Below are 26,826 nucleotides of genomic sequence, written 5' to 3' on the forward strand. Positions count from 1 at the left end.
CACTTCTTACCTGCACAGCATGAAATTCAAGGTCTCTTGTCCAGGTGTCCAGGGAGGCCTGCAAAAAACAGAATTTTTTCATAATTCAAAAGAGTGTCCACTCTTTATTCCTCAAACTCTCTCCCTACCACTTCCCCTGCAGTTCTGGCTAAGAATTATTCACTTCAATGTTTAGAGACAAACAACAATAACAAAACTCAGAAATCGTAGTGGAAGTAGGCAGCTGGTATCCTGAATACATTTTCTAGATAAACTTTTTATTAAATTCTAAAACACAGAGCAGGGGACTGCACTAAGGATAAGTAAGTGCTTGATGTGTTTTCTCAAACAGCAAAAACACCCATGGAAACGACACCCCAATCAAGAAACAGAACCCAGCCAGTGCCTGGAAGGTCCCCCTCCCCTGCACACCCATGTCCTCTCCTTGTCACTCTGTCCCCTAAAAGCAAGATTCTGACTTTTAACAGTGCAAATTGTTTGACCTGATTCTGAACTTTATTTTAAAAAGTTGTACAGATTTTTAAATAAGACATGAAGTAAACATTTTTAATATTGAGCCTATAAGCTTATAGTTTCTATTGTGGATTGAACTGTATTCACTCCAATTCACGGGTTCAAGTCCTAACCCCTAGGAGCTCAGAACTGGACCTTATTTAGAGAAAGGGTCTTTACAGAGGTGATCAAGTTAAAATGAGGTTATTAGGGTGAGTCTCAATGCAATGTGACTGACGTCCCCAGAAAATGGAGAGATGTGACACAGACATGAACATGAGGAGAATGCCGTGGGGAGCCGAAGGCGGAGATGATGGGGACGCTTCTACAAGCTGAGGAACACTGAGGACTGACGCCACCCCCCAAGCCAGGAGGGAGGCCTTGAGCAGACTGCCCCGCACAACCTTGCTGACACCCTGACCTTGAACTCCTGGTCCCCTGACCGTGGGGAGATAAACTTCTGCCCAGTTTGTGGTGCTCATTACGGCAGCCCCAGCAGGCAAATCCAGACCCACTGCCATTCTCTGAGTAGCTTTCCCCCCAAAATTCCAATATCACTTTGTCACTGCAGAGAAGATTATCTAGTCATATTTTACACCTTTTTTTTTACAAATCAATATTATTTTTTAAAAGACTTTTGGCCAGGAATGGAAGCTCACATCTATAATCCTAGCACTCTAGGAGGCCGAGGTGGGAGGATTGCTTGAGTTCAGAAGTTCAGGACGAGCTTGAGCAAGAAGAGCAAGACTCCTTCTCTACTAAAAATAGAAAAATTAGTTGGGCATGGTGGCAGATACCTGTAGTCCCAGATACCTGGGAGGCTGAGGCAAGGACGATTGCATGAACCCAGGAGTCTGAGGTTGCTGTAAGGTAGGCTGATGGCACGGAACTCTAGCCTGAACAACAGAGTGAGAGACTCTGTCTCTACTCACACTTTTTTTTTAAGAGTCTCACTTTGTCATCCTTGGTATAGTGCCATGGCATCATAGCTCACAGCACCCCCAAAATCTTGGGCTCAAGAGATCCTCTTGCCTCGGCCTCCCAAGTAGCTGGGACTACAGGTGCCTGCCACAGTGCCCAGCTATTTTTAGAGACAGGGTCTCGCTCTTTCTCAGGCTGGTCTGGAACCTGTGAACTCAGGGCAATCCACCCTGCTTAGCCTCCCAGAGTGTTAGGATTACAGATGTGAGCCATTTTTAAAAGACTTTATCAAAACTGGCTTTGGGCTCCATATGGCTTTAATAAGTCAATTTAAAAATGATGCCTCCTCCTCCACCCTCATGGCCCCAAAGGATCTCTTTTTTTAGGAAAATAAGTCCCTTAGGCCACACATGAATAGGTGTTCTCTGAGGAGAGATGTGTCCCACTTTTATAGATGTATTCTCTGTCTTTTGCAGGAAAGAAAGGTAGAAAAACAATGAAGTCATAAAATCACAGCACTGTAATCCTAGGAAGGAAGGATTTTCCACTTAATTCAGCTCCTTTGTCTCGTAGGAGAAAAAAGAACCAGAATCAAGAGAACAAAGAGATCACTGGTTACAGTGATGCTTAGTGCAGGGGACACGACTTCATGATGTCCCTGGAGGGCTTAGACCCTGAGCCAAACCACAATTTTTGCACAACCTGAAACTTCTGCCCACCACTCCCTCTCCCCGCCTCCCCAACTTCACCTGGGCCAGCCAAGGACAACTGGAAGGAAACCCAGAAGCCCTGAGCAGGCTTTACCTGTGAAGTCTGGGCCCTTCCAGACCTTCTTAACACTTGTGCCAACTAGCCCCATTCTACTTTCTAGGTTCCAACAGAGAGAAGTTGGATAATCTGGTAATAGCTGTAATTTAATTAGCAGAAGTATCAGCACCGTTTGGAGAAAACAAATGGATCATAGGAAATTGAAATGCTACTTGCCCATTAGTGTTCCTATTTAAATCCCAACCATTAAATATTTCAACAAATGCTTAAAACAAAGTGCTCACCATGTGTTTTCGGGCCAAATGAAATAACAAAAAAATAATCTGGATGAAGGAAGGGCCTTCTTTCCCATCACAGTTCCGGTACCTTCAGACACACAATTGCAGTGGGGCAAGTGTGAGGCCAATGTGGACAAGGGGGAGGGTCAGCAAAGTGGCTTAGGGGTCACTTGGACACACAGACGGAGCTTTCGGTGAATCTAAGTTTGCATTATTCTTTGAGGCCCTAAAGGGTCAAGTGCAAACCAAGAGATGAAGGAATTCTGCAGGCCCTGGACTCCAGCTGGGAGATCTCCACAAGTGTGGGTGACTGTAGAGACCCTTCCTGACTTAAAGCACGGACATCTGTTGCTGATGATGCCAGTGTGTGCTATGCTGCAGGTGACCCAGTTATGGGTCCCATCTGGAATGTTCCCCCTTCTCTAGCAGCTTATCCCAGTCCTCCCCCATTTTCTGAGGCTCACTTTATTTTTGCATTTGCCCATTCAGCAAATATTTGCTGAGCACCTGTTATATGCCAGGCATTGGGTAGACTCTAGAAATACTGACAGGTGCCAAAGAGACTTAGTCCCTGTTCTTAGGGGACTCACAGCTCAGCAGGAGAGAGCCGCTAATCAAATAACCCAAAACAAACGAAAAGCTGAAAATGAGACCAGGCACAGGATGCAGAATGTGGTGACAGCCCTTGCTGGAGGGATGGAACTTGATAGCAGAGGTCAGGGAACAGCAGGGGTCCATGAAGAGCTAACCTTACTTGGGATCTGAAGATGCAGGTCAACTTGGCAAAGGGGGTGGGAGGAAGAACATTTGGGAAAAGACAATAGCATGTACACAGCAAGGCCAAACACTGGGAGAGGGAGTCTCCCAGACTCAGAAGCAGAACTGAGGCAGGAGAAGCAGGGGACCTGAGCTGCACGGTGGGCTCAGCACAGAGCCCCTGCAGGGGAAGGAAGCCTTCAGAAGTCCCCAGCAGGGAGGCGACATGATGTGATTTGAGGGTGAAAAGCTTGCTCTGGCTGCCATGCAGAGAAGAGAGTGGTGAGCAACCACCTGCAAAAGGTTGGGCAGGGCTGTCAGATGTCATAGCAGAGGCCATGTGGCTGGGACAAGGTGGGGCACTGGGGATGGATAGAGAAGAGGGGTTCAAGAGATTCAGTAGTCACCTCTACAGGTGAGACAGGCTGGCCCTGGGGTGAGGGACAGGTAAAGGTCAAGAGCCCCTGGGTTTCTCCCCTACACAGCTGGGGAGGATGGGGCGGCTGGGGAGAGTTTGTTCTGAGCCTGCTAGACTTCAGGCACCTTCACTCACCAGACAGCAGGTTAACATGTAGTAGGCAACTGGCCAGAGAAGTCTGGAACTCAGGGGGCATCTGGATCCTGCACAACCCCAGTCTCCTGCTCTGGGCCTGAAAGCCTCACTGAGCCTACAGCTCACGCCTGCCCACCACAGCCCCACCTCCCAAGGCCTCAGCTCTATCTTCATCACCCTGGGCCCTGTGGCCTGTCTTGGCAGCCTGTCCTTCCATGGCTGCATCCTTCATTGGTCCCATGTCCCCTCTTGCACTGCCCCCAATCTGTGTGATCTCCCCTCCGCCTCCTCCACTGCCATGAAGCTGAGGACAAGGAGCTGCTCAGCCGAAACTGCAGGCCACTTCTCACGTGACCTTTCCCATTCCCATCCTGCTCCTGGCCGCCCTTCACTGTGGTCTTTGCCAGTTTCTCCTGTCCCTCTGCACCGACTGGAATGTCCATCCCCCCAGCTTTGACACTCGGGGTACAGGACGTAGAAGAGGCTCCCCAGGTGAAGAACCCATCTGGCAAAGGGTGAGTTGAGAGGCCTAAGGCAACACTTCATCCCCAAGTGCCTGGGCCTGGATCTGAAATTCACAGTCTCCTCACAAACAAGTATCTGGGATCCACAAGATACTAGTTTTTATTCTAAATCAAAGAACCGTGGTGTTTGCCAACGTAATCTCAAGTCACCAGCGACAGCTGACTAGGCCAGCTCAGCTTACCTGAACCTTCCGTCCCCCTCTGACTTCCTTCTCCTGCCGCTGAGCCTCACACTCAGCTATATTTCTGAGCATCTCATTTTTTTTTTTAGCATTTGCATTTGTTCCTTTTATTTTTAGCTGACATGTAATAATTGCACATATTTATGGGGTACGGAGTGATATTGTGATACATGTATACAGTGTTTAATAATCCAATGGGGGTAATTAGCATATCTGTCACCTAAAACATTTATCATTTCTTTGCATTGGGAACATTCACAATCCTTCCAGCTTTTTGAACACACACAGTATATTCTTTTTTTATTTTTTTGGTAGAGACAGAGTCTCACTTTATTGCCCTTGGTAGAGTGCTGTGCATCACAGCTCACAGCAACCTCCAGCTCCTGGGCTTAGGCGATTCTCTTGCCTCAGCCTCCCCAGTAGCTGGGACCACAGGCACCCGCCACAATGCCCGGCTTTTGTAGCAGTTTGGCTGGGGCCGGTTTGAACCCACCACCTTCGGTATATGGGGTCAGCGCCCTACTCACTGAGCCACTCTTATTAACTACAGTCATCCACTGTGTTACACAACACTAGAACTGAGTCCTCCTCTCTAGCTGTAATTTTGGATCCGTTAACCAACCTCTTCCTCCCTCCGCTAACTTCTCAGCCTCTACTAACCATAATTTTATTCTCTTCTTCTGTGAGTTCAGTTTTTTTTTTTTCAGCTTCCACACATGAGTGTGAACCTTAAGCATTCCATTTTCATCCTCTGGAGACCTGATGGTGGTTTCTAACCTGTACTGCTCATTGGAGTCATTTAGGAAGTTTAAAATTCTACATCACTGGTCTAGGGGAGCCTGGGTGTCCAGCTGTTTCAATGTTCCCAGTGACTCTTATGTATAGCGACCAGTGAGAACCAGGGCTAAGTGAAGGTAATGGTGGTTCCACTGGAAACAATTTCTCAAGGGTTCAGTTATGAGAGTATTTGCCTTTTGCCACTGAAGTGTCCTACAGTAACTGGTTTCCTTTCTGCTCTTTGTACAAAATTGAAATCCACACTTCCAAGAAACCCCAGGTCTTGTCTCAGTGGGTCACCCACCTCATAGGGCTCCGTGGTGGCCCTGCACTTTTCTATCTGGTAGAGCTTGGTCTTGTAGCAGACACTGTCCTGGACATCAGATTTCTGCCAGAGAAAAGAAAAAGTATGGCTTAACTTTCAGAAATAGAAATGTGTATTAAGCAGTCATTAATTTTTAAACCAGGACATGGCTGAGAGAGTGCTGAAAATGGCTGGCAGGCCAGAAAACTACAGAGCAAAGTCTCATCCCAGGATGGCCAGCAGGGAGGACGAGACATGAGGAGAGCCCTGGGCCCAGAGTCAAGCAACCTACTTCTGTTACTGGCTCTGCTAGTAAAGGGCCAGGTGACCCAGGGCACGTCACTACTCCTCGATGGACTTCAGTTCTTTCATTTGTGCAGGAAAGACTACTGAAAGATGAGAAAGCAGAAACCAAACAAGTGAGCTGGGAAGAACAACTGTCAGACTCCTGTCTCTACCCAGGGTAACAGAGTGACACTCCTGTCTCCAAAAAAAAAAAAAGAAAGAAAGAAAAATTTAGGACAAATCATCTTCTTAGAAAAGAGAAAAGGAAAAGCCCTTCAAGTCCCGTATGTTTTCTAAGTTGCTCATGATGACAGAATGAAGAACTGCCGTGTGGTGCAAGGGATGTTCTTAGCCTTTCCTTATCACATAATGAAATAATATAAATAGCACACTGTGTGCTGAAAGTCCTGTCCTTCTGGACTTGGCATCTCTCCCACAGTAGCCTTCCTATGATCAATGCAGCCACAGCGGCAACATCTCGGAAATCAAGCCTCAGGGTCACTACTCTGCCCCTATCAGAAATACCACCCCATCCCTATTTACATGAAACTTTTTTCCCCCCATAAAACACTATTCTTATTTTTAAAAACCTTTTACTCTTGATAATCTTTTTTCTTTCCTTCAGTGATTCACCCATAAAGGAAAAAAAGTAGTTCTATAGATAATTTCCTGCTGAAGCAAAATCTAGCAAATATCCTAAGCTGAATCAGCTTGGAAAACATCTGTACTTTCATCCAACTGTTTAACAAACCTCCCATCAAGTTCTTTATATATTCAGCAGTGTTTTCTAGATGCCTCCCAGATCTATTTGCTAACCTGAGACACGCTCTGACCATCTTGTCTTCCGGGTATTATTTTGGTCCTTTTTACCAAAGCATGGACAGTATCATTTCCCCAAATGCAGGTGCATTTTCATCTTTTGCTCTAATACAGACTCAAAAAAGGTTTTTAAGCCTGTTTGGTGAAATTTTGTGACATACTGGAGTATCACAACACTTTAAAGAGCACTGAAAAAACTCTAGAAGTTATCCTCAATTTCTGGACTCTAAATGTCTACCTAACAGTGACAACTCCATGCTAGCACATCCCAAGATCCAACATGCATGGGGTGAGGTCGTCCTTCCAGGAAGTGGACACTCAGTCAAATTTCAGATGGGCTTCCTCATAATGCTGAGCTTCTCTGGCTGACTTCCTGTTAGATCTTGTCAGAACCCACCACTCTGAGTGGAAGCAGGACTTGTGTATGGATGGAATCCACATTGCCTTGGATGCAGTTTTCTTTGCAGAATTCTTTTTGAGCCACTGCCCATTCAGAGATGATTTATTCATAACTAGATACCAAAGCATGTAAATTCCCTTACCCCCAAATGAGGCAGGGGTCCAAGGGGCCAGGGTACCACTGTCCACTCCATGCTGCAGGACCCCCAACAGTGCCTTGTGTGTGACACAGGACACTTGGATTTTCTGACACCCAGACTGAGGAAAGTGTCAGGGTCAAGTTAGTGAAGTTCAACTCCATTTCTATCTTCTGGAGAAGTAATAGTAAACAGTGGCTTCCTCCTACACCATATTGTAGAGACAAATGCCAGAGGGACACAGTTCCCCAGCTTTAACAGCCAGAGCAGCCCCTAAAACCTCTAATGTGGGGAAACAGAAGAGCAAAGGGGTATCAGAACAGAAAAGGCAACAGAAGCTGAAGGAAAAAGAGGCTTGAATCGCAGAACAATTCTGGTCAGGGCTTAACTTTGTGGGAGAACATTTGAAAAACACCCCAGATAAAAAGTGCTACCTGAGATGCAGGTTTCACTACTACTTCACTCCACAAAGGGAAACTCAGCCCCACACAAGGCTAAATTAGCAGCGGAGATCAAGTGTCAGCCCCTGGGAAACACTTGGGGTCTAAGAGCTCTGTTTTCTTTTTTTCCATAGAGATCAGAGAACACTGCCTGTAGGGCAGTGATTTCCAAGCGGTATGCCCGGCACATTGTGTGCTGTGAGAGGATCTCAGATGCGCCATGAAAAATTTTAAAGATTAATTAAATTATTTTCAAAAGAAGTTCAAAGCACAGTAAGTATATTCTTTTTTAATCTTTTTTTTAATGTGGATCATCATAACTTAAGTGTATCGTGGAAGTTTAACTATAGTTTTAAGTGTGCTGTGAGATTAAAAAAAAGTTTGAAAAACGCTGTTCTAGGCTCCCGCTTACCCCTGACAAGTAGCGCTCGAGTTTCTTGTTTAGGAGGAAGTAGATGGCGAGGATGTGACAGGCGCGGTTGGACAGCACGGTGTTGATCACGTCACTGTTCTTGTAGCCCAGCTTTTCGGTCATGTGCAACACCACACTCGGGCTCAGGTCCTCCAGAGAGATCCTGCCAGGCAGAGGAAACGAGACCCAGTCACCCCGACCCTAACTTGCTCCGCCTTCACTGAGGGGCCCACACGGGCCCCCTGTGGACGGTTGGGCGCATTCACCCACCCATTCATTCCCTCACTTTGTTTTTATTTTTTTGAGACAAAGTTTCACTTTGTCACCCTTGGTAGAGAGCCATGGTGTCATAGCTCACAGCAACCTCAAACTCCTGGGCTTAAGCGATTCTCTTGCCTCAGCCTCCCAAGTAGCTGGGACGACAGGCGCCCACCACAACGCCCGGCTATTTGTAGAGATGAGGTCTCACTCTGGCTGAGGCTGGTCTCGAACCTGTGAGCTCAGGGCAATCCAGCTGCCTCGGCTTCCCAAATGTTGGGATTACCGGCATGAGCCACTGCACTCAGCCCCATTCCCTCACTTTATTATGAAAAGTTTCATGTATTCAGAAAAGCGGAGGGAACAGCATAATCACCTACGCATACCATCACCTGCAGATGCCGAGGGACACTCTGCCCTCCTGGCTTCATCTGTTTTTTCTTTTTTGCTAAGGTATTTTAAATTTCAGACACCATGACATTTCACTCCTTAGCACTACAGTGCACATCTACAAAACCAAAGACATCTCCCACAGAACCATATGCCGTCTGATACACACTCAATGCAGTCTGAATAATCCCTTCATATCCTCTAATAACCAGATTATATTTATTTCTTTCCAATTACACATTCTTTTCTTAAAATGTATTTGTTGCCATGGATAGAGGCCACACTTAATGTGGTTTGGGAGTGTTAGGGAAAGGCCAGACCATGTTTAGAGGAAGGAGACCTCACAGGTTCACACATGGGAGCCTGGAGCTCAGCTGTCATGCGGGGTGCTCTCAAGGGAAGACAGGTTAGAGCGACTTTATGAGGGCATTGTGAAGCTAAGCTCTTTGGGAGCCAAAGAAATACCAGGCCCTCATTTATTCACTCATTCATTCACACACCCACCACACACCTGGAGGTTACATTCCAGTGGGGAAGATGGACTGTAAACTAACTTAGCTCTCCCGACAGTCGTATGAGTAGGAACTGTCATCCCATTTCACAGATGAAGAAACTGAAGCTCATGGCAATAAAGTAACTTGTCCAGGACCACACAGGCAGGAAGCAGCAGCTCCCAGTTGACACCTAGATGGCCTGGCTCAGACTCTACATCAGCAGTTCTCAACCTGTGGATTGCCACCCCTTTGTAACAATGAAAATAGAGCACGGCATTAGGGAGGTTGAGAACCACTGCTCTAGATGCTAATTCCCCACACTCAATGCCTCACAGATAGGCGCAGCCAGTGGCTACAGAGAACAAGAAATCAAGCCAGGAGTCATCAGGAGTGCGTGTGTTGGTAGCAGGGTGTGTTAAAAGAACATTCTAAACCTCTTAAGAGAGATGCAGATAGGATACTCGGAGCAGAAAGCAACCTCACTTGACCGGAGAATTCACAACCAAGCCAAAGGGTCTGAAGACATTCATGACGGGACCTCAGAACCATAATGACCAGAGAAACCCCATCCTTGTAGAGAGGACACCGAATTGCCTAGTATGCACCGTCAGTTAACAGGGGTGCCAAGAGGAGGCCTAGCACTCCTAGCACTCCCACTGTCCTCCAGTCATCAGCATAACCCACATCTCAGCTCTTCCTCCCCTAGATTTGATGAAGTGCTGACCAAACAAAAATCAAAACAACGGGGCGGCGCCTGTGGCTCAGTGAGTAGGGCGCCGGCCCCATATGCCGAGGGTGGCGGGTTCAAACCCAGCCCCGGCCAAACTGCAACAACAACAACAAAAAAATAGCCGGGCGTTGTGGCGGGCGCCTGTAGTCCCAGCTGCTCGGGAGGCTGAGGCAAGAGAATCGCGTAAACCCAAGAGTTAGAGGTTGCTGTGAGCCGTGTATGCCACGGCACTCTACCCAAGGGCGGTACAGTGAGACTTTGTCTCTACAAAAAAAAAAAAAAAATCAAAACAACAACAACAACAAAAACAAACAAACCAAAAATCCACACTGGAAGAACAAAGAAATCAGCCTTCTTGCCTCCTGTTTGCCACCAGATTACAAAATATACTACTTGAGGTTTGCCACAACGCTTAACACAGAGGGTACAGTTGTTTGAAAATACCTGGAAACTCCAGAGTGGGTGTGGCCCAGCTTCTAGCCAATCAGACATGCCTGTGGCTCTGCTCCTAGTCAATCAGACCTCAGTGCTCTGAGAAACCCTTCCCTGCCTTCTGCTGAGCAGGTGCTCCAGGGGCAGAGGTGAGAGGCGGGAGGGCGCAGGAATAGATACACCATCTCTGCCCTTTGTATCTGCAGTCTTCATGTGGTGGCTCATGCCTATAACTCAGCACTCTGGGAGGTTGAGGTGGGAGGTCTGCTTGAGGCTAGCAGTTCAAGACCAGTCTGAGCAAGATCGAGACCCCCATCTCTACTAAAAATAGAAAAGGTAGCCGGGCACTGTGGCTGGTGCTTGTAGTCCTAGTTACCCAGGAGGCTGAGGCAGGAGGATCACTTGAGCCCAGGAGTTTGAGGTTGCTGTGAGCCATGATGCCACAGCACTCTAGCCTGGGGCAAAAGAGTGAGACCCTGTCTCAAAACAAAACAATAACAACCAAAAAAGACATAAACTACAAGAAAAAAGCCAGGAGCTCTGCCAAAAAGTAGACTGTAACTGACTCTTGAGTAAAAGCAATTATTTTAAATGTTTTCCAATAAATAATGTATATATTTGGCTCTCTCCAACATCAGCTACTGAATATGTATTATCACTGTATGTTTGGGTGAAACAGAGAATGGTGAAATGTTCCAGAACACCAGATACAATCTGAACTAAGCAAATTCGCACAAAATCCGTTTTTAAACCACAGATCTAATTTGGTCTAATTCTGTCCTATATCACCCACGGCCATCTTCCCTCCCACCATCTCCAGAGTGAACTGGAGGGGCGGGGAGACTGCCCGGCCTCTTCTGGGAGACAGGAAGAGGCACCAAGATTGGCTCTGTGCAAACGTCTGCCCCAGATCGGAGAGGGGGCCAGACACCCAGCAAGCATCTGTTGACTGACTGGCATGAACGTTTACTATAAAAAACTTACTTTTAAAGATAGTTCCCCAGCGGTGCATCTTACAAGGGTATATGTGAAACTTGGTAAACGGTCTGTGAAGCTAGTGAATGATGCCCCATGATCATATCAATGTGATTTAGCTACACAGCTATGATTTAATAAAAAAAATAAAATAAAAAAAAATAAAGATAGTTCCCTTGTGCCTTTTGGAGATCAACTTGGAGGGCCATGTGTGACTTCAGAGGAGAAGCATTTACAGAAGAGTAATGTAAAACACGGGGCCTTTATTTTCTTCACTTTCCCAAAAGAAAAGCATGGATATTATTTAAAATAATTAAATTTGGGGCTATAAAACATACTTTATAAAGAAGACAGTCTTTTCTCTAGTCACGTGTTCATATTCCCTTTATCTATGTGCTGGTAAAACCAGAAAAATTATTATTAAATAAATACTTCTTTTTGCCTTGAAGATAAACATTTTTCAAAATGAAGACTATAAATAACATGTATCTCCCCTAACAGTTTAGAATTCTGGTTTCATTACTTAAAAACTATACTTGCCTCTAGTGTACAATGAATAATGGGCTTCCATAAACAGAAGATGCCAAGCTGCTAATATAACAGATCTAGGCCAGTTTTTCACAATTCCCCTAACTAGTTGCATGTATAGCCTTTGTGCTTCTCACCAAGTCCAAATGCAAAAACTACTGATCTGGCAACACGAGCATATGGACTTGAATTTTAGCTTTCATCTACCAAAGGCTGTCTACAACCTGTGGAAAAGCTACACAATCCCGTGTGAATGAAGACACAGCCAACAGGACCTGTCTAATACCAGCTCTGCTTCCTTGAACAGCTGCTGCGCTGAGCAGATCAATTCTGCTCATTTAGACAGTGATTACGTTTGCCTAATGACTCATTCGGCTGCCACCAATGCCCCCTCCTTTAACGGAAAGGATACCTGCGTACTGCCACCCATATACATGTCATCAGTAATGAGGTCTGCCTCACTTTGGGGTAGCATTTCTGGTGTCTATTTCAAAAACTGTCCCAAATTGAGCTGGTATTGCAAACCAGCAATCTATTTCCAGGTTCCCTTGGTAACCTAAGTTACCTAGACTTTGTTTAAATTATTTCCCATGAGCCAAATGCTAGAATTCTAGATGGCATCTAAGTGGAACCACCTCCTATGTCGACATGGAGAGTTAAGAGTATAAAATTGGCCCAATAGTGGAGATGTAGACTCCCACACCACCTTAAGTGCTTCTAGAACAGTGGTTCTCAACCTTCCTAATGCCGCGATCCTTTAATACAGTTCCTCATCTTGTGGTGACCACCAACCATAAAATTATTTTCGTTGCTACATCATAACTGTAATTTTGTTACTGTTATGAATCATAATATAAATATCTGATATGCAGGATGGTCTTAGGCCACCCCTGTGAAAGGGTCGTTCGACCTCCAAAGGGGTCACAACCCACAGGTTGAGAACTGCCGTTCTAAAACTTCCATCCCAAGATAGGGCCCTGCCTTCCCATCTTGTTTAGAGAACTCAGCACTTCAGCTTTCATAAGGCTTGAGGGGTGTTTCCAGACCTTCCAGGCATAGAAAATATGACCATGGAGGATCTCTTTCCCTGTCCTTTGGGTGCCCATCTGACCCCTCCCGGGGTCTGAAGGAAGAAAGAAGGTATTGTGTCTGTGTGATCTCCATCTTGTCTTTGAAGTAGCCGCAGTGAGAGCTCTCACCTCCTCTTGCAGGTTAGTTAGTAATATTTCAAATGAGTACAGGAAAGTCCCAAAACAGGTGTTCTCGACCGGTTTTCAAATCCTTAGTCAGTATCCCAGCATGCAGAGGCCTGGGCCGCACCAGATGCCAGCAGTGTTCTAGGCTGGGGGCTCCTGTCTGTGGGCCTTCCTTAGCTAGACCTGCTCGTGGAAACTGACATAGTGACCCCTCACGGCAAGCTCACTGAGAGCCAGCCTAACACCAACGACTGCTGAAGCCCCTAACGCTTGGAGGCAGGGCACTTACGGCTGAAATAAGCACCACCAACAAAGCAGAAGAGGAGATGAAGGGTGGTTTGAAAGAGGAGGGGGATGTGCCACGGGGGATCTGCCTGATGTTGGCAGGTAAGGTCATGGGTGAATCAAACACACACTTGCACATTCACAGGTGTACAGACACTTACACACAAACATATCCACTCACGCACATGCTCATACATGTAAACACAGAAACACACAGAGGCCACAACTGGTCTAAACTGTCCCTGCATGAGAACTAGAAACACTGTCCGTCCGGGAAGACCTCCCCCTCAGAGACTGTATCCAGCTTCCACTCACCCCTCTGTCCATATCCCCACAGGCCGCGCTGCACAACCCCACGGGGTGGCCTTGTCTGTGCCTCCTCTGTGGGCTGAGATGGCTCATCTGTGTGCAGGAGGGGTGCAGCAGAGGGGAGAACAGCCAAGAGGGAAGGCAGCTTTCTCAGGACTCTACTACCCAGAAGTACTCAGGGTCACAGGACAGGCCCTATCTTGCCTGAGGAGGAGCCCCTCTGTGTGTACTAAATTACCTGTTGGGATAAGTGACATTACAGGGCACTTTGCCTGTGTAATTCTCATTAAGCCAACGATTCGCCAGAGCTTGCTGAATATTTGGCCTCTTCACAGGGTCTGGTTCCAGGAGAGAGCGCAGGAAATTGATGGCTCCTGGAAGACATTCAGGAAAGAACACACCCATGTTACAGGCTGAACCCAGACACCGCTGACAACCACCAGCGCAGGTGACCCCGCCTCACCTGCCACTCCCCAATCACCACTGGGGTGATCTAGTCTCTGGGCAGGATTTTGATTCAATGATTCATATTGGTTAGATTCAATCCCACCTCCCCTTAGACAGGTGGGGTGTTTTAAATCCTATTTCCTTTATTCTTTAAAAAAGAATGTAGGACATCTGTCCAAGGGACATAAGTGGTACATACTAAAGCAAGAACAGTCTGGGTTTCCCCACACCCTGGACTTCCCAACACAACCTGTGGTCTTGTTGCTTAGAGGTGAGCAGAAGAGATATCCTCAGGAAAATAGACAGGGCCAGCGTGGCAGCTCATGCCTGTAATCCCAGCACTCTGGGAGGCTGAGGCCAGCGAAGTGCTTGAGCTCATGAGTTCTAGAAGAGCCTGAGCAAGAGTGAGACTCTGTCTCTACTAAAAATAGAAAAGCCAGTCAGATGTTGTGGCGGGTGCCTGTAGTCTCAGCTGCTTGGAGGCTGAAGCAAGAGGATCTTTTGAGGCCACGAGTTTGAGGTTGCTGCGATCTATGACACCACAGTACTCTACCCAGGTGACAGAGTAAGATTATGTCTCTATCAATCAATCAATCAATCAATAAAACAGAAAGTACCTGCCCTCCAGGTAGGTTTCTGAGCACTGAAGAAGAAGCCAGAGGGATAAAGGCATTCTAAGAACTTCTAATTAGGAATCGGGGGATACTCTGAGTCTCAGGAGGCCAGTGAGGTCCTGCTCATTTCCGAAGCCATTCTCCGTAGCTGTCCTGTTCTTCTCCACACTCCGTGAATGGACAAAACAATGCCCAGGACAGATAGAGCCCATGCCTACACAGCCCAGCCCATCAGCTGTCCAGACACCAGACAGCCACATGTTTTTGTTAAAGGCTCAACCCTGCAAGAGAGTGACTCAAGTTTTTAAATCCTCGTTTTGTACAAAGGTCCAGTGAGGGCCACACTCTGAACCCACGTGGACCTGCCAGCCCTCTCCTTTCGTGCTGCCCCCCAAAAGGACGCAACTAGTTGGGCAGACTGGATGCCAGTCAAGTTCATTCTTATTTTTCAGCCTCTGAAGCTCGCTGCCATCACGTCAGTCATGCTGAGCATGATATGCAAGGAAAGGATTTGAGAAAACGTTGACGAACCATAAAATCTTTACAATCCCGTGTCCTTCCATCCCCGGCAAAAACAACTTTTTTAAGTGCCTTGGGTTTCCTTTGATTTAACAAACATGTACCTGCTGTCCACCGAAGTGCTGGAGGTAGGAAGCTAGTTTGTCTATAAGCAGAATGTTATCCTTTAAAATTATAAGAATGGAGACAACGACGACATAAAAACATGCTATGATAAACATGAAGGGCACATGCTACAAAACTGCTCTGCAGAACGTACAGCACATTCACGCACGCTCAAACAGCATCGGCACTGACTCCACTCAAACAGCATCGGCACTGACTCCCCCAGGAAGACGGTTTGACTGTCTTGCTTAGTGGTGGTCCTATGGTAGTTTCCTCATCTACTTTCCTTATTTTATGGAACACTGTTATAATGTCCTTGTAATATAAAAATATTCTTTCAAGTTGCTTTGTGCAGGATTTCCAATATACCAAAGAATAAATGGTAGAAAACAGTCCATTTGTTTGGTCTTCGAATTTTTTTATCCTACTTTTCAAGGTTATTTCTGCTTTCTAAGATATTCTAGTTTTGTGAGGAAAAGTCATAAAATTCTCTCAGTGAGTAGGGCGCCGGCCCCATATGCCGAGGGTGGCGGGTTCAAACCCAGCCCCGGCCAAACTGCAACAAAAAAATAGCCGGGCGTTGTGGCGGGCGCCTGTAGTCCCAGCTACTCGGGAGGCTGAGGCAAGAGAATCGCGTAAGCCCAAGAGTTAGAGGTTGCTGTGAGCTGTGTGACGCCACGGCACTCTACCCAAGGGCGGTACTGTGAGACTCTGTCTCTACAAAAAAAAAAAAAAAAATTCTCACTTTTTCATAGTCTTTAAGCTGTCATTTTAATATTGTTCTTAAAAGAAAGTCTTCAATCAACCCATTTTGTGTAGAGTAAAAATAATGCCATCACAAAGGGCCCAGCTTGGGCGGCGCCTGTGGCTCAAAGGGGTAGAGCGCTGGTCCCGTATGCTGAAGGTGCCGGGTTCAAACCCAGCCCTGGCCAAAAAAAAAAAAAAAAAAAAAAGGGGCCCAGCTGTGATGACCCCATCAACTCAAGAGAAACAGCTTTTGCTGGGTCACGTTGCCAGGTAACTTCTCCAGGGTGGCCTCCTCTACGCTATTGCTCCTGAGATCACCAAAAGGTCATTTCAAGATTGAGTGGGTAAAATGTGCATGTGAACACCATTACAGTCACAAGGTATGTTTTATAGTTGGGTGTCCAAATAAAACTTTCCTAAAATGTTCTTCCATGGTTTAAAAGTAAACAGGTCTCCAAAAACAAACAAACAAAAATTTCCTTTTCCAGAACCTCTATATCCCTTCTCTGAATACCTCTATATTGCAAGTTATTTGGATCTTAACTGGGAGCATCTATTGGACAAGGAAAAAAAAGATGCAGGCTTAAGGAATTGAATTGGGAGGTTGTTGAGTTCATGATACTTTCTCAGATATCTCTGCTGCTTACCCGGAGAGGGCCTGGACAACTATCCAGGCTGCTGACAAGCTTTATCAGAGGATGACTAACCAGAAAAACTAAGGACAAATGCGTATGTGTTTTTGTTCTATTTCTGTAACCAAGCACTCTGCATCTTCACAAATTGCTGATGAGCACAAGTAATTTTAGTTCAACACTCTACTGACAAATTTTATTTCTTTGGACATCCAAACATTGCATTGCTTTCCAAAAAGGACTTTGAGAACTTCCTCAAAGCTCTTTTGAAGTTTGTGTTAGGGTCTTGTAAATTCCTATGTCTCACGAGAGAAAAGAGATTATTAAAATATTTCCCAGTGTCCTGAAAAGCCATGCCAGGCGTGGCCTTCTGAGCTAACACAATGTGGCTTCTCCACTCAGGGCTGGGGAGGTGGGGGAAACCACATGGGCGCCCTGCCACCCTGCTCAGCATAACACATGGCACGGTCCTCCAGGGTAAAACTCATTTGCTTTCATGAGCCATCAGCACCCGGACACTGCTGAGTGAGGGGCCCCAGCAGACAGACAAAGCCACGGGGCTTTTCGTGTTAGGGTAGCCCACTGTATGAATTAGAGTCCCCACCCCAAAGCTCCCCCGTCATCACCTCCTGAGCTAAGGAATTATTTGATAGTCTGATAGTTACACCTTCTAGGACCCCTTAATTAGCTCTGGCTCAACTCTCACAAAAGCTTGACGTTGGTGAATTTGAGGCACGAAATCCTTTTGATTCAAAGAGACTGCTTGGGATATATTGTAAATGCTATGGGTGAGGTGTGGTGATGAAAAGATAAGTGGCTGTCTGAAAAGTTCCCGAGTAACAAAAGGGATTCACTGCTCTGTGCCATACAAGTGCCAACCAGCAGAGAGGAACTGTCTAGAAGAGAGAAGTGGAAAAGCCCGCCAAGCCTAAGTTTTCAAACTCCATGATGGAGACGTGGGTGTTCTTTGGAAGCATGTTCTGTGGACCGACAAGGGTAATGACCCTGTTTTCAACTCAAATTTGGTAAAAATTCTTCCAACTCAATCTAGAAAAGGGGTAGTAAGATGAAATAGATGAGACCATTACCGATAGAAGTGACAGAATCATCTAATTAGTAAAGATGTGCGTTAGTGAGACACTTAGTAAGGTTGGCGTATTTTCAATTTGGATGGACATACCTCCAAACATGAAGACAGAGAGACAACAGCTGATAGCCCGAAACCTTGGAGTGGGGATGGGGGTTTACATCAAATAAAACCAGAAAAGCGAGAGGAACAGCATGGCATAGTAGGAAAACCCAGGTTTCCAGTCTATCAAGACTTAATCTTCTCTGAGACCCAGTTCTCGGTTAAGGAGGGAATAATAGTGTTTACCTTGCAGAGTTGTGAAAAACAAGATACCACATGTGAAAAGCACATGACAGTTCAATGAATGGTGGCAACTCTTGTTACTGGTAAGCTCATATTTTGGGATGGAAGCAGATGATATCATATGATATCATAAAGAAGGTGGGCCAGGCTCATTGGAAGAGGAAGGAGATATACTTACTGTGGTGCAAAGGGCTAGAAAAACAGGGGACTGTCAGAAGGACAGCAGCTGACACCAAAAACCAAGGTCATTTACTTGGTCTGGGCTACCTCCACAGCTGGTGCACTGCTCTGGGCCCCACTGCATCAGGCCAACTCTCAACTGTGAGTTGTCAAAAGAATCTATTGGCTGCCTTTCTGGGTCATGCATGCACTTTGACACCAGAGTCGGCAACTTAGATTCCTTGAGCCTCTATCCTGTGCAAACACTACGCTTGATACCCAGGACAAAGGATCAATATCCCAATAGAAAGAAAAAAGGGATGGGGTAGGGGAGGGGTACCGCCAGATTCCTAAGTTGGAAAACGAGATACAGAAAGGCGAAAGTGCAATTCATGCTCGACAAGTCAAGACAACACAGTCCTGCAGGAATGTGGAGATTGTTAACAAGCACACACACAGCTGAAGGCCAAACTGCTCCTCAGAGCAGGAGCTATGTGAGGTCAGATACCAACTCCGGTCATGCTGAAATTGCCTGGAGCAGTTTTAGTATTTCTTCCTGGCAATTATCTTTGGTCTTTTTTTTTTTTTTTTTTAACACCTTCAGGAGTATGATTTTTACTTCTTTAAGGGTAACTTTAGGGCGACGCCTGTGGCTCAGTGAGCAGGGCGCTGGCCCCATATACCAAGGGTGGTGGGTTCAAACCCAGCCCTGGCCAAACTGCAACAAAAAAATAGCCGGGCGTTGTGGAGGGCGCCTGTAGTTCCAGCTGCTCGGGAGGCTGAGGCAGGAGAATTGCCTAAGCCCAGGAGTTGGAGGTTGCTGTGAGCTGTGTGAGGCCACGGCACTATACCGAGGGTGATAAAGTGAGACTCTGTCTCTACTAAATAAATAAATTAATTAATTAATTAATTAAAAAAAGAAGCCGATACTTCTGTAAAAAAAAAAAAAAAAAAAGGGTAACTTTAATTTTCACAATCGGAAAACACTTAGAGCCCAGCCTGCTAAAGCTGTATAATATTATTCCAAGTAAAAATAAGGTATGGCTCTAAAGTTACAAGACTGATATTTTTATTGTTTGGGATTCATTGAGGGTATAAAGAATTAGGTTACACTGATTGTATTTGTTAAAGTTCCTGCTAAAGTTCACAATTTGTTAATTGTGTCCTGTCCCCAAAAGGTGCCATACACGGTGACCCCTATCCCCTCCCACCTCCCTTCTCCCTAATCCCTCATTCCCTTACCCCTCTTTTTCTTTTCTTTTCTAGAAGACTATACCCCCCCTCTCTTTTTTTTTTTGAGACAAGGTCTTGCTCTGTCACCCAGACTGGAGTGCAACTACAACCCATCTCCTGGGCTTAAGCAATCCTCCTGCCTCAGTCTTCTGAGTAGCTAAGACTACAGACATGCACCACCACAAAGTCTAATTTTAGAAAGCTTTTTGTAACTCAGTAGATAAAGTGAAATGTGAATTGTTAATAACTGTGCACAGTCAATAAAGGGATGTTTTAGCGAATGAAAAAAAAAAAAAGAAAGCTTTTTGTAGAGATGGGGTCTCCCTATATTTTCCAAGCTGGTTTCAAACACCTGGCCCCAGGCAATCTTCTTGCCTTGGCCTCCCAAATTGCTGAGATTATAGGTGTGAGCCAATGCACCTGACATGACACTGATTTTCTTGTGTCACTAACTTACCTGTCCTTGCCTGGCTGCCCAGCTCAGCCAGAGATGACTTGCCTGCTCCTCCTCCCACAGCCTGTGTGGCTCACACTGATGCTGTTCAACAAATATTTCTCCCTCAGCACTTTCAGGACACATGGTAGGATTGCACTGCCCCATCCCTTCACCTGGTGAAGCCATGTGCCAGGTTTTAGCAAACTATGAATTATGAGTGGAAGCAACATATTGGTGAGTGATTTAAGTGCTGGTGAGAGAGCTTCTCCTTCTCTCCCCCTCTGCATGAACCAAGAATGTTGGAAATGGTGGCTGCTCCATCAGCTTGGGCCCTAGGTTGGGCAGAAGCCTTACTGCTTGATCCAACTCTTAATAGGTAAGCATGTAGCAAGAGTGAGAAAGGAACCTCTGTTATCTTAAGCTACTGAGATTGGGGGCTAGTTAACACCAGAGTCCAATCTGACCTATCCAGACTAATACAAGGAGGAGCAGATCAGCAGCTATCCAGCCCCTCAGGGTCTCAGTGAAATTCAAAGTGAGCACTGTCCCCCTCCCAAAGCCAGGGGGTACAGACATCTTCCTACGTTACAGGCTCTGAGAGGCTCCTTCCTACGTTACAGGCTCCGAGACAGCATTATGCATGAGTGTATAACCCTTAACAAGACTATTTTGAAAGACAGCATTTATTAGTAAATATCAAACCTCATTATCACAATGAGATACCAGTAGACCTCCACCAGAATGACTAAAAAATATGACGCATCAAATGTCAGCTAGGATGCAGCAATCGCTAGCCCATTGCCAGTGGGAATGCAAAATGACGCAGCCACTCTGAACAAGAGGCTGCCAGGCTCTTACCAAACTCAAGATGTGCTAACTAACCCACCAGCAATTTCACTCTTAGGCATTTGTCCCAGATAAATGAAACCATATTCACAGAAAAAACTTATATGTGAATGTTCATAGACGCTTTATTCATACGGGCCCCAGACTGCAAACAACCCAATTGTCCTTCATCAGGTGACAGTTAAACTGTGGTATATCCATACCGGGGAATACTACTCACCAATAAAAAGAAACAGAAGTCCTGACACAAGCAACAACTAGGAGGATCTGAAGGGAATTATTCTGAGTGTAAAAAGCCCTATATATATACACACATTATGTGTGTATATGTAGATCTAGCATTTTGAAATGACCGAATTAGAGAGACAGGGACAGGGGAGTGGTTAATGGGGCTAAGGAAAAGGGGAGGAAGAGGAATAGCAGAGAGATCCCCGTGATAGGACTGGACTGTACCTTGGCTATGGTGATTTACACATGTGATAAAATTGCACAGAAATAAAAACACACTTGAATGAACGTAAAACTTGTGAAATCTGAATAAGGTCAATGGATTTTATCAGTATTAATCTCCTGGAGGTGGTATTACACAAGATCTTACCCTGGGAAGGAAACTGAGGGAAGGGTACACGGATTTCTCTGTTATTTCTTACAACTGCAGGTGAATCTACAATTATACCACAATAAAATATTTTTCAAATAATCTTTTTTTGTTTAAGAAAAAACTATCCCCCTTATGCTGACTTATTTTATTTAGAGCACTGGCACTAGCCAATATCTATTTATCCTTGTATGTTTTGCCCTTCCCACTGACGCCTGAGCTTTATAAGAGAAGAGACTGCCTGGTTTCCTCTCTGTCTTCCTCAGCCTAGGACACGCCTAATGGGTACACAGTAGTTATCCACGGAACAAGCTAATGAGGACGAAACGTGGGATGAATGAAGGAAGGAAGGAAGGAATGAGCATGCCTCACGGTGCTTGACAGCACTTACCATATTTCTGAAACCTCTACAAGCCAAATAGAACAATTCATTCAATATTTTGCACATTTCCTAACTCTAAGAGTTATGGCTCTCAGTGCAGAAATACATATCATATGATGACAGAACTGTCACTTATCCTCCCAAGGACATGCTGCCTCCTTTGCTTTCAGCCTCCAGAGAGTTTACCCTTCCTCATAAAGGTGAAAGGATAGGCAAATGAGATAATGACATACGAGAATGCGCTTCAGCTGTGATTCCACTTGGCAAGCATAATAAACTCAAGCGTAGCTTCACACATACTTTACAAATTCAAGAGAAAAATACATTAAAGTAGTAAGATAAAATGCTATATTTTAACCATGTTTCACAAGTTGAAGTTAAATAATTTTTTTTTTTTTCAGTCAAAATCTCATCTCAGTAAAGCTGAATTTATTCTAAGGAGCCAGTGAAATGATCACCAAGCCCACACTGAGACCAGAAACTTGAAGTGAATTGTGAACCAAACAAAAGAACAAATTGTACTAATTTACTGGATCTGAAACCAAACCTTAATACAAACTGTTGACTGAAATGTGAACCAGCTAAAGTTTGGGAATAGTTTCCAAACACACCTGATGATTCCGTCCAAGGCAGAAACTGAACCTATGTATATCTGCAAGCTTTTGAACAGGCTCAGAAACTCAACTAGAAAACAAATCACAGACCCAATTCAAATGAAATTAGTATTTCTGAGAGAAGAAACAATAGAAATGTGATTGTAAACGCTCTTTTCCAAGTCAGCATTATAATATGTTGGGTTTTATGACAAGCCTGCAATTATTTTTCAAAGGGAGACTATAAGATCCTTTTGACTTGTGTGTTTTGTGCAGAAGGAGGAAGAAGGAAGTTAGGGGTTTGAATCTGGAATAGAACAGGAAAGGGTACAGGTAAGATGCAGGGAGTGGCTTAGAGATGGGAAACCCAACCACTTCTTGAGATTTAGTTTTAAAACCAGGAAGAAACTCGGTCTTGCGCATAATACCATTGCTAGAAAACAAATACTGCTTCACAAATGGACCCAAACCGGTCAGAACAAAAGTTCTGAACCATAATCCAGAGAGCGGCAGGTGCATTACCTGTAGAGAGCTGGGTGGGGAGGGGGTTCATCTCCTTGTCCACCATCTTCTGGTACAAAGCCCTCAGGCTGAAAGGCTCCACTGTGAATGGCAGTGTCCCCGTCAGCATGGCATACATGTTCACACCTCTGAAAAGAGAGATTGCAATGCATGAGACCAGACAAGCCTCTCAGAGTGGACGGCAGAGACAAACAGGCTTAGCTGATGCTTCAACATTACTGCTTTCACGCTGACACCAAGAGGGCCTCTTCACAGTCATCTTTCTAGAATGCTCCGCGTCACGATGAAAGGCTTAGGTGAGAGCACTGAGTGTGAAGTCTCAGACTGGGGACCACAGAGATAATCAGGAGCTTGAAGAACGTCAAAAGTGACCTCCAATAGGGGACCCATGACCCTCTGCTCTCTCTAACATCAACAGCTGGGATCCCAGACCAAATGATATGAGAAACACCTCGGAGACATTAGGAACTTCACGTAAGAATAGTTCTCCTGTTACGTGGTTCCTCAAGGATGGTTCCTCAACCTGGAAGAGGCAAGATCAAAAATCCACAGAGAAAGGCCCGCCTGGGAGCACCAGTCATCGCCCAGCTAGCACGGTGGGTTACCACTCAGCCCTCTGAAACAAAGCCACATGCCAAAAACAGTGTTTTGCTCTACCTTGAATTGTGCTTTGACTTGTAACTAGAGACATTCTTGTGGCGTTCTCCTTCCCATCTTCATTTTTTATTTGTTTACTGTGAGACTCTGCCACCTGGCCCTGACACAGTATCTAGATGTGGTTGAAATACCTTCTGAATGGACTTAACTGCTTATACCCAGAGCCAAGACAGGGAACAGCAACATTTCTGAAGGTTTTTATTGCACTCATGCACAAACCAATATCATTTTGATGAGATTTCCTGGTGGGGGTGAAATGCCTGCCCACCAAGAGGTCTCAAGTGCTTAAAAGTGCCCATAGGAATATGCTTTAAAAACAGGCAATAAGATTTCCAGTCAAAACAAATCCAGTGGGACTGCAATTAAGACCCTGGAGGCCCAGTTCCATGGAGGCACCTCTGAATTATGGCCTTCCAGATAATGATGGATGCCAGAGCCCACAGGTCTGGTTAGAAATCCTTCTCAAATTTCAGACATATGCTAAGGCCCAGTTCCACTCTGAACTCACAGTCCAGTCAAGGAGACAGATACATTAACATTCATTACACAAATACGGAATACATAGGTCACTATGCAAGTTTTGAGACAGACTGTGTCATGGTCCATTATTTCACTTCCAAGAAACACAGCCAACAGGGTCTTTTCTCATTCACCTGGGCAACTTTCAACTTGGTTGGCTTATTGGGGTTGCTGGGAGGGCTTCATTTGTTTCCATCTGTGTGGATTTTATGTTTCTTGATTTTTGCGTATCTCAAAGCTTTTGTAATGACAGTTTCAGAATTTATATTTATTTGCTGGATGGTTCTCTGCCCAAGGCAGAGTCATAGGTGCCAGATACTAGTGAGCAAGAGAAAGACTTGCCTGCTTGGCTTTGGAGTGGGGAAGGAGATGGGCAGTCAACATACAAACAAATAAACAAGCACAATGCTTTCGAGAGGTATAAGTGCAAAGGGAGTAAGAAAATGCTGAACTGTGTGGCTTTGACCACTAGAGGAGTTTAATTAAGGGAGAAAGAGGGCTTTATAAACAAGTACATGGACAGGGGAGGTCTCAGAGGCCAAGTAGATGTGAGCTCTGCACCCTTGGCTGGCCAGCTGGCTATGGGTGTTAAGGTACAAACACCAAGAAATGGAGAAGAGGATGAACAAGGCGTACATAGAGCTGTTTCAGGCAGCGTTTCCCTACATGTATATCAGAACACATCCCCAGGGGATGAAGAGATGGTAGGTGAATAAAAAGCTCTATGGCCGAATAATTCAGGGAGTAGTTCAGAGAGCAGTCATTTTGTACAAGTGGATTAAAGAGGCTCAGAATGGAAAGCAGCAAATCCAGCAGGTTGCTATTAACATCAGAATAGGAGTGATGGTGAGCAACAGAAAGGGAAAGGCAAAGATGACATGTGTGGGGCATGTGACTGACGGCAGATGTGGAGAGCTGGACTAGCAGCACTAACAGAGATAGGACTGAGGAAGCTGGGGGGAGGGACAGCTGGCTGTGAAGGGAAAGAGTCTGAGTGCTGGGGACACCTTTGTGCAATGTTGCATTTGAGTGTGTTTGAGACAGGCTCAACATCCTTACTTTGGAGAATTCTTGGAGACTGATGGGAGGAAAAGCTTAAAGGGCCCCCCAAATTATAGAATTTCTGGATACATAGAGGCTTTGGAACGTGGCTTTTATGGAGGGAAACCCTCTGGCCCATTCCACAAAATTGTTGCTTGGGAACACTGAAGCAGCCTCTACCCAGCACTCCTTAGCCTCAGCGTAGACTCTGTGGGGCACTCTGTGCAAAAGGAAGGGCTTCCCAATACTATGCCACTATCTACCTCCTTCACCCAATGCTTGTGAAATAATAGCAGTTGTTCTTCCATGGTTCACATTTAGCGTATTTAAAAATTAGAACTGGGATCTTCCTACCCTTCTGGGTCTTCCCCAGGTTGAGGACCCCAGGCCTTTGCCTGTGCTTTATGTGACAGGCAAGTCTGGAGTCCCCTCAACAACCTGGCTCTCTGCCCTGAATACATACCAGCAAGTTCATGCAGTTAAGGAGTTTTAAAGTTCTCGTGCTATGTAGCAAAGACCTAATATTTCAACAGAGGTGGAGTGAATTGAGCTAAAGGGGGAAAAAAAAATCTGTCTTGGCTCTGACCCTCATAACCAAAGCTAAAGAGCCTGGTGTCATTTTTCCTGCAGGTGAATGCTTTATTCTGCCCAGCTCAATAGCGTTTCTCAAATCAAGGTGCACCGACACATTCTCAGGGACTTAGCACCTCTAGTTTTGATTTTCTTTCTGGTGACATACTAAAACATTTCACAATGCATAGCCACATTGGTGCCTATCATGTAACCAATAAAACCTTCCACTTAGCACGCACTCAACTTCAGCGCCTGCTTTTGTATTTGTGTACCAATGCACAGTTTCTGCCAAAAAAAAAAAAAAATATATATATATATATATATATACATACATAAAATCACTTTCACTGTCACAACCTAATGAGAAAGAAGTGGAGGTAAATTTGTCAGTGAGGCATCTGTGCTTGTAAGTGTGAGAAAAGTGTCCTGATGATTAGAGTATTATGATGGTTTCCAAAGCCTGGTCCTCAGACCAGTGGCATTAGCAACATCCTGCAAACTTGTTGAAAATGCACATTCTTGGGTGTCATTCCAACCCTACAGCGTCAGAAACTCTGGGGGTGCTTTTGTAAGCCCCCCAGGTGCTTGCAAACTTGGCACACTCAAGTTTAAAAGCCACGGGAAAAGTGAAAAGTGCACGTGGGTTCCGAGTCAAGGGTTGGAAGACAATTTTTCAGGCAAATGGAATTCAGAAGAAAAGAGGAGTTGCAATCTTATTTTCTGATACATGTGGATTTAAAGCAACTAAAGTCAAAAAAGACAAAGATGGTCACTTCATATTGGTCAAGGGAAAAATACAACAAGAAGATGTTTCAATTCTAAATATTTATGCACCCAATTTAAATACTCCCAGATTCTTGAAAGAGACCTTACTCAGTCTGAGTAATATGCTATCCGATAATACCATAATAACAGGGGACTTTAACACTCCTTTTACAGAGCTGGACACATCCTCTAAACAGAAATTAAACAAAGATATAAGAGATTTAAATGAGACCCTAGAACAACTGTGCTTGATAGACACATATAGAACACTCCATCCCAAAGATAAAGAATATACATTCTTCTCATCACATCATGGAACATTCTCCAAAATTGATCATATCCTGGGACACAAAACAAATATCAACAGAATCAAAAGAATTGAAATTTTACCTTGTATCTTCTCAGACCATAAGGCACTAAAG

At 45.1% G+C, this 26,826-nt stretch overlaps 1 protein-coding gene across 2 annotated transcripts in view; it reads right to left on the reverse strand.

The window, feature by feature from the left end:
* HUNK (hormonally up-regulated Neu-associated kinase) overlaps window positions 1-26,826 on the reverse strand; it is a 111,622-nt gene that overhangs the window by 8,243 nt on the left and 76,553 nt on the right. For both annotated transcript variants that reach the window (XM_053565812.1, XM_053565811.1), the window contains 5 exons: window positions 22,850-22,977; window positions 13,883-14,018; window positions 8,048-8,210; window positions 5,556-5,639; window positions 11-58 (listed from right to left, as the gene is read on the reverse strand). In XM_053565812.1, the coding sequence (XP_053421787.1) occupies window positions 11-58; window positions 5,556-5,639; window positions 8,048-8,210; window positions 13,883-14,018; window positions 22,850-22,977 (559 nt within the window). The remainder of the gene's footprint in view (window positions 1-10; window positions 59-5,555; window positions 5,640-8,047; window positions 8,211-13,882; window positions 14,019-22,849; window positions 22,978-26,826) is intronic.

Source organism: Nycticebus coucang, chromosome 16, assembly GCF_027406575.1.
Source record: "Nycticebus coucang isolate mNycCou1 chromosome 16, mNycCou1.pri, whole genome shotgun sequence".
Taxonomy (NCBI): Eukaryota; Metazoa; Chordata; class Mammalia; order Primates; family Lorisidae; genus Nycticebus; species Nycticebus coucang.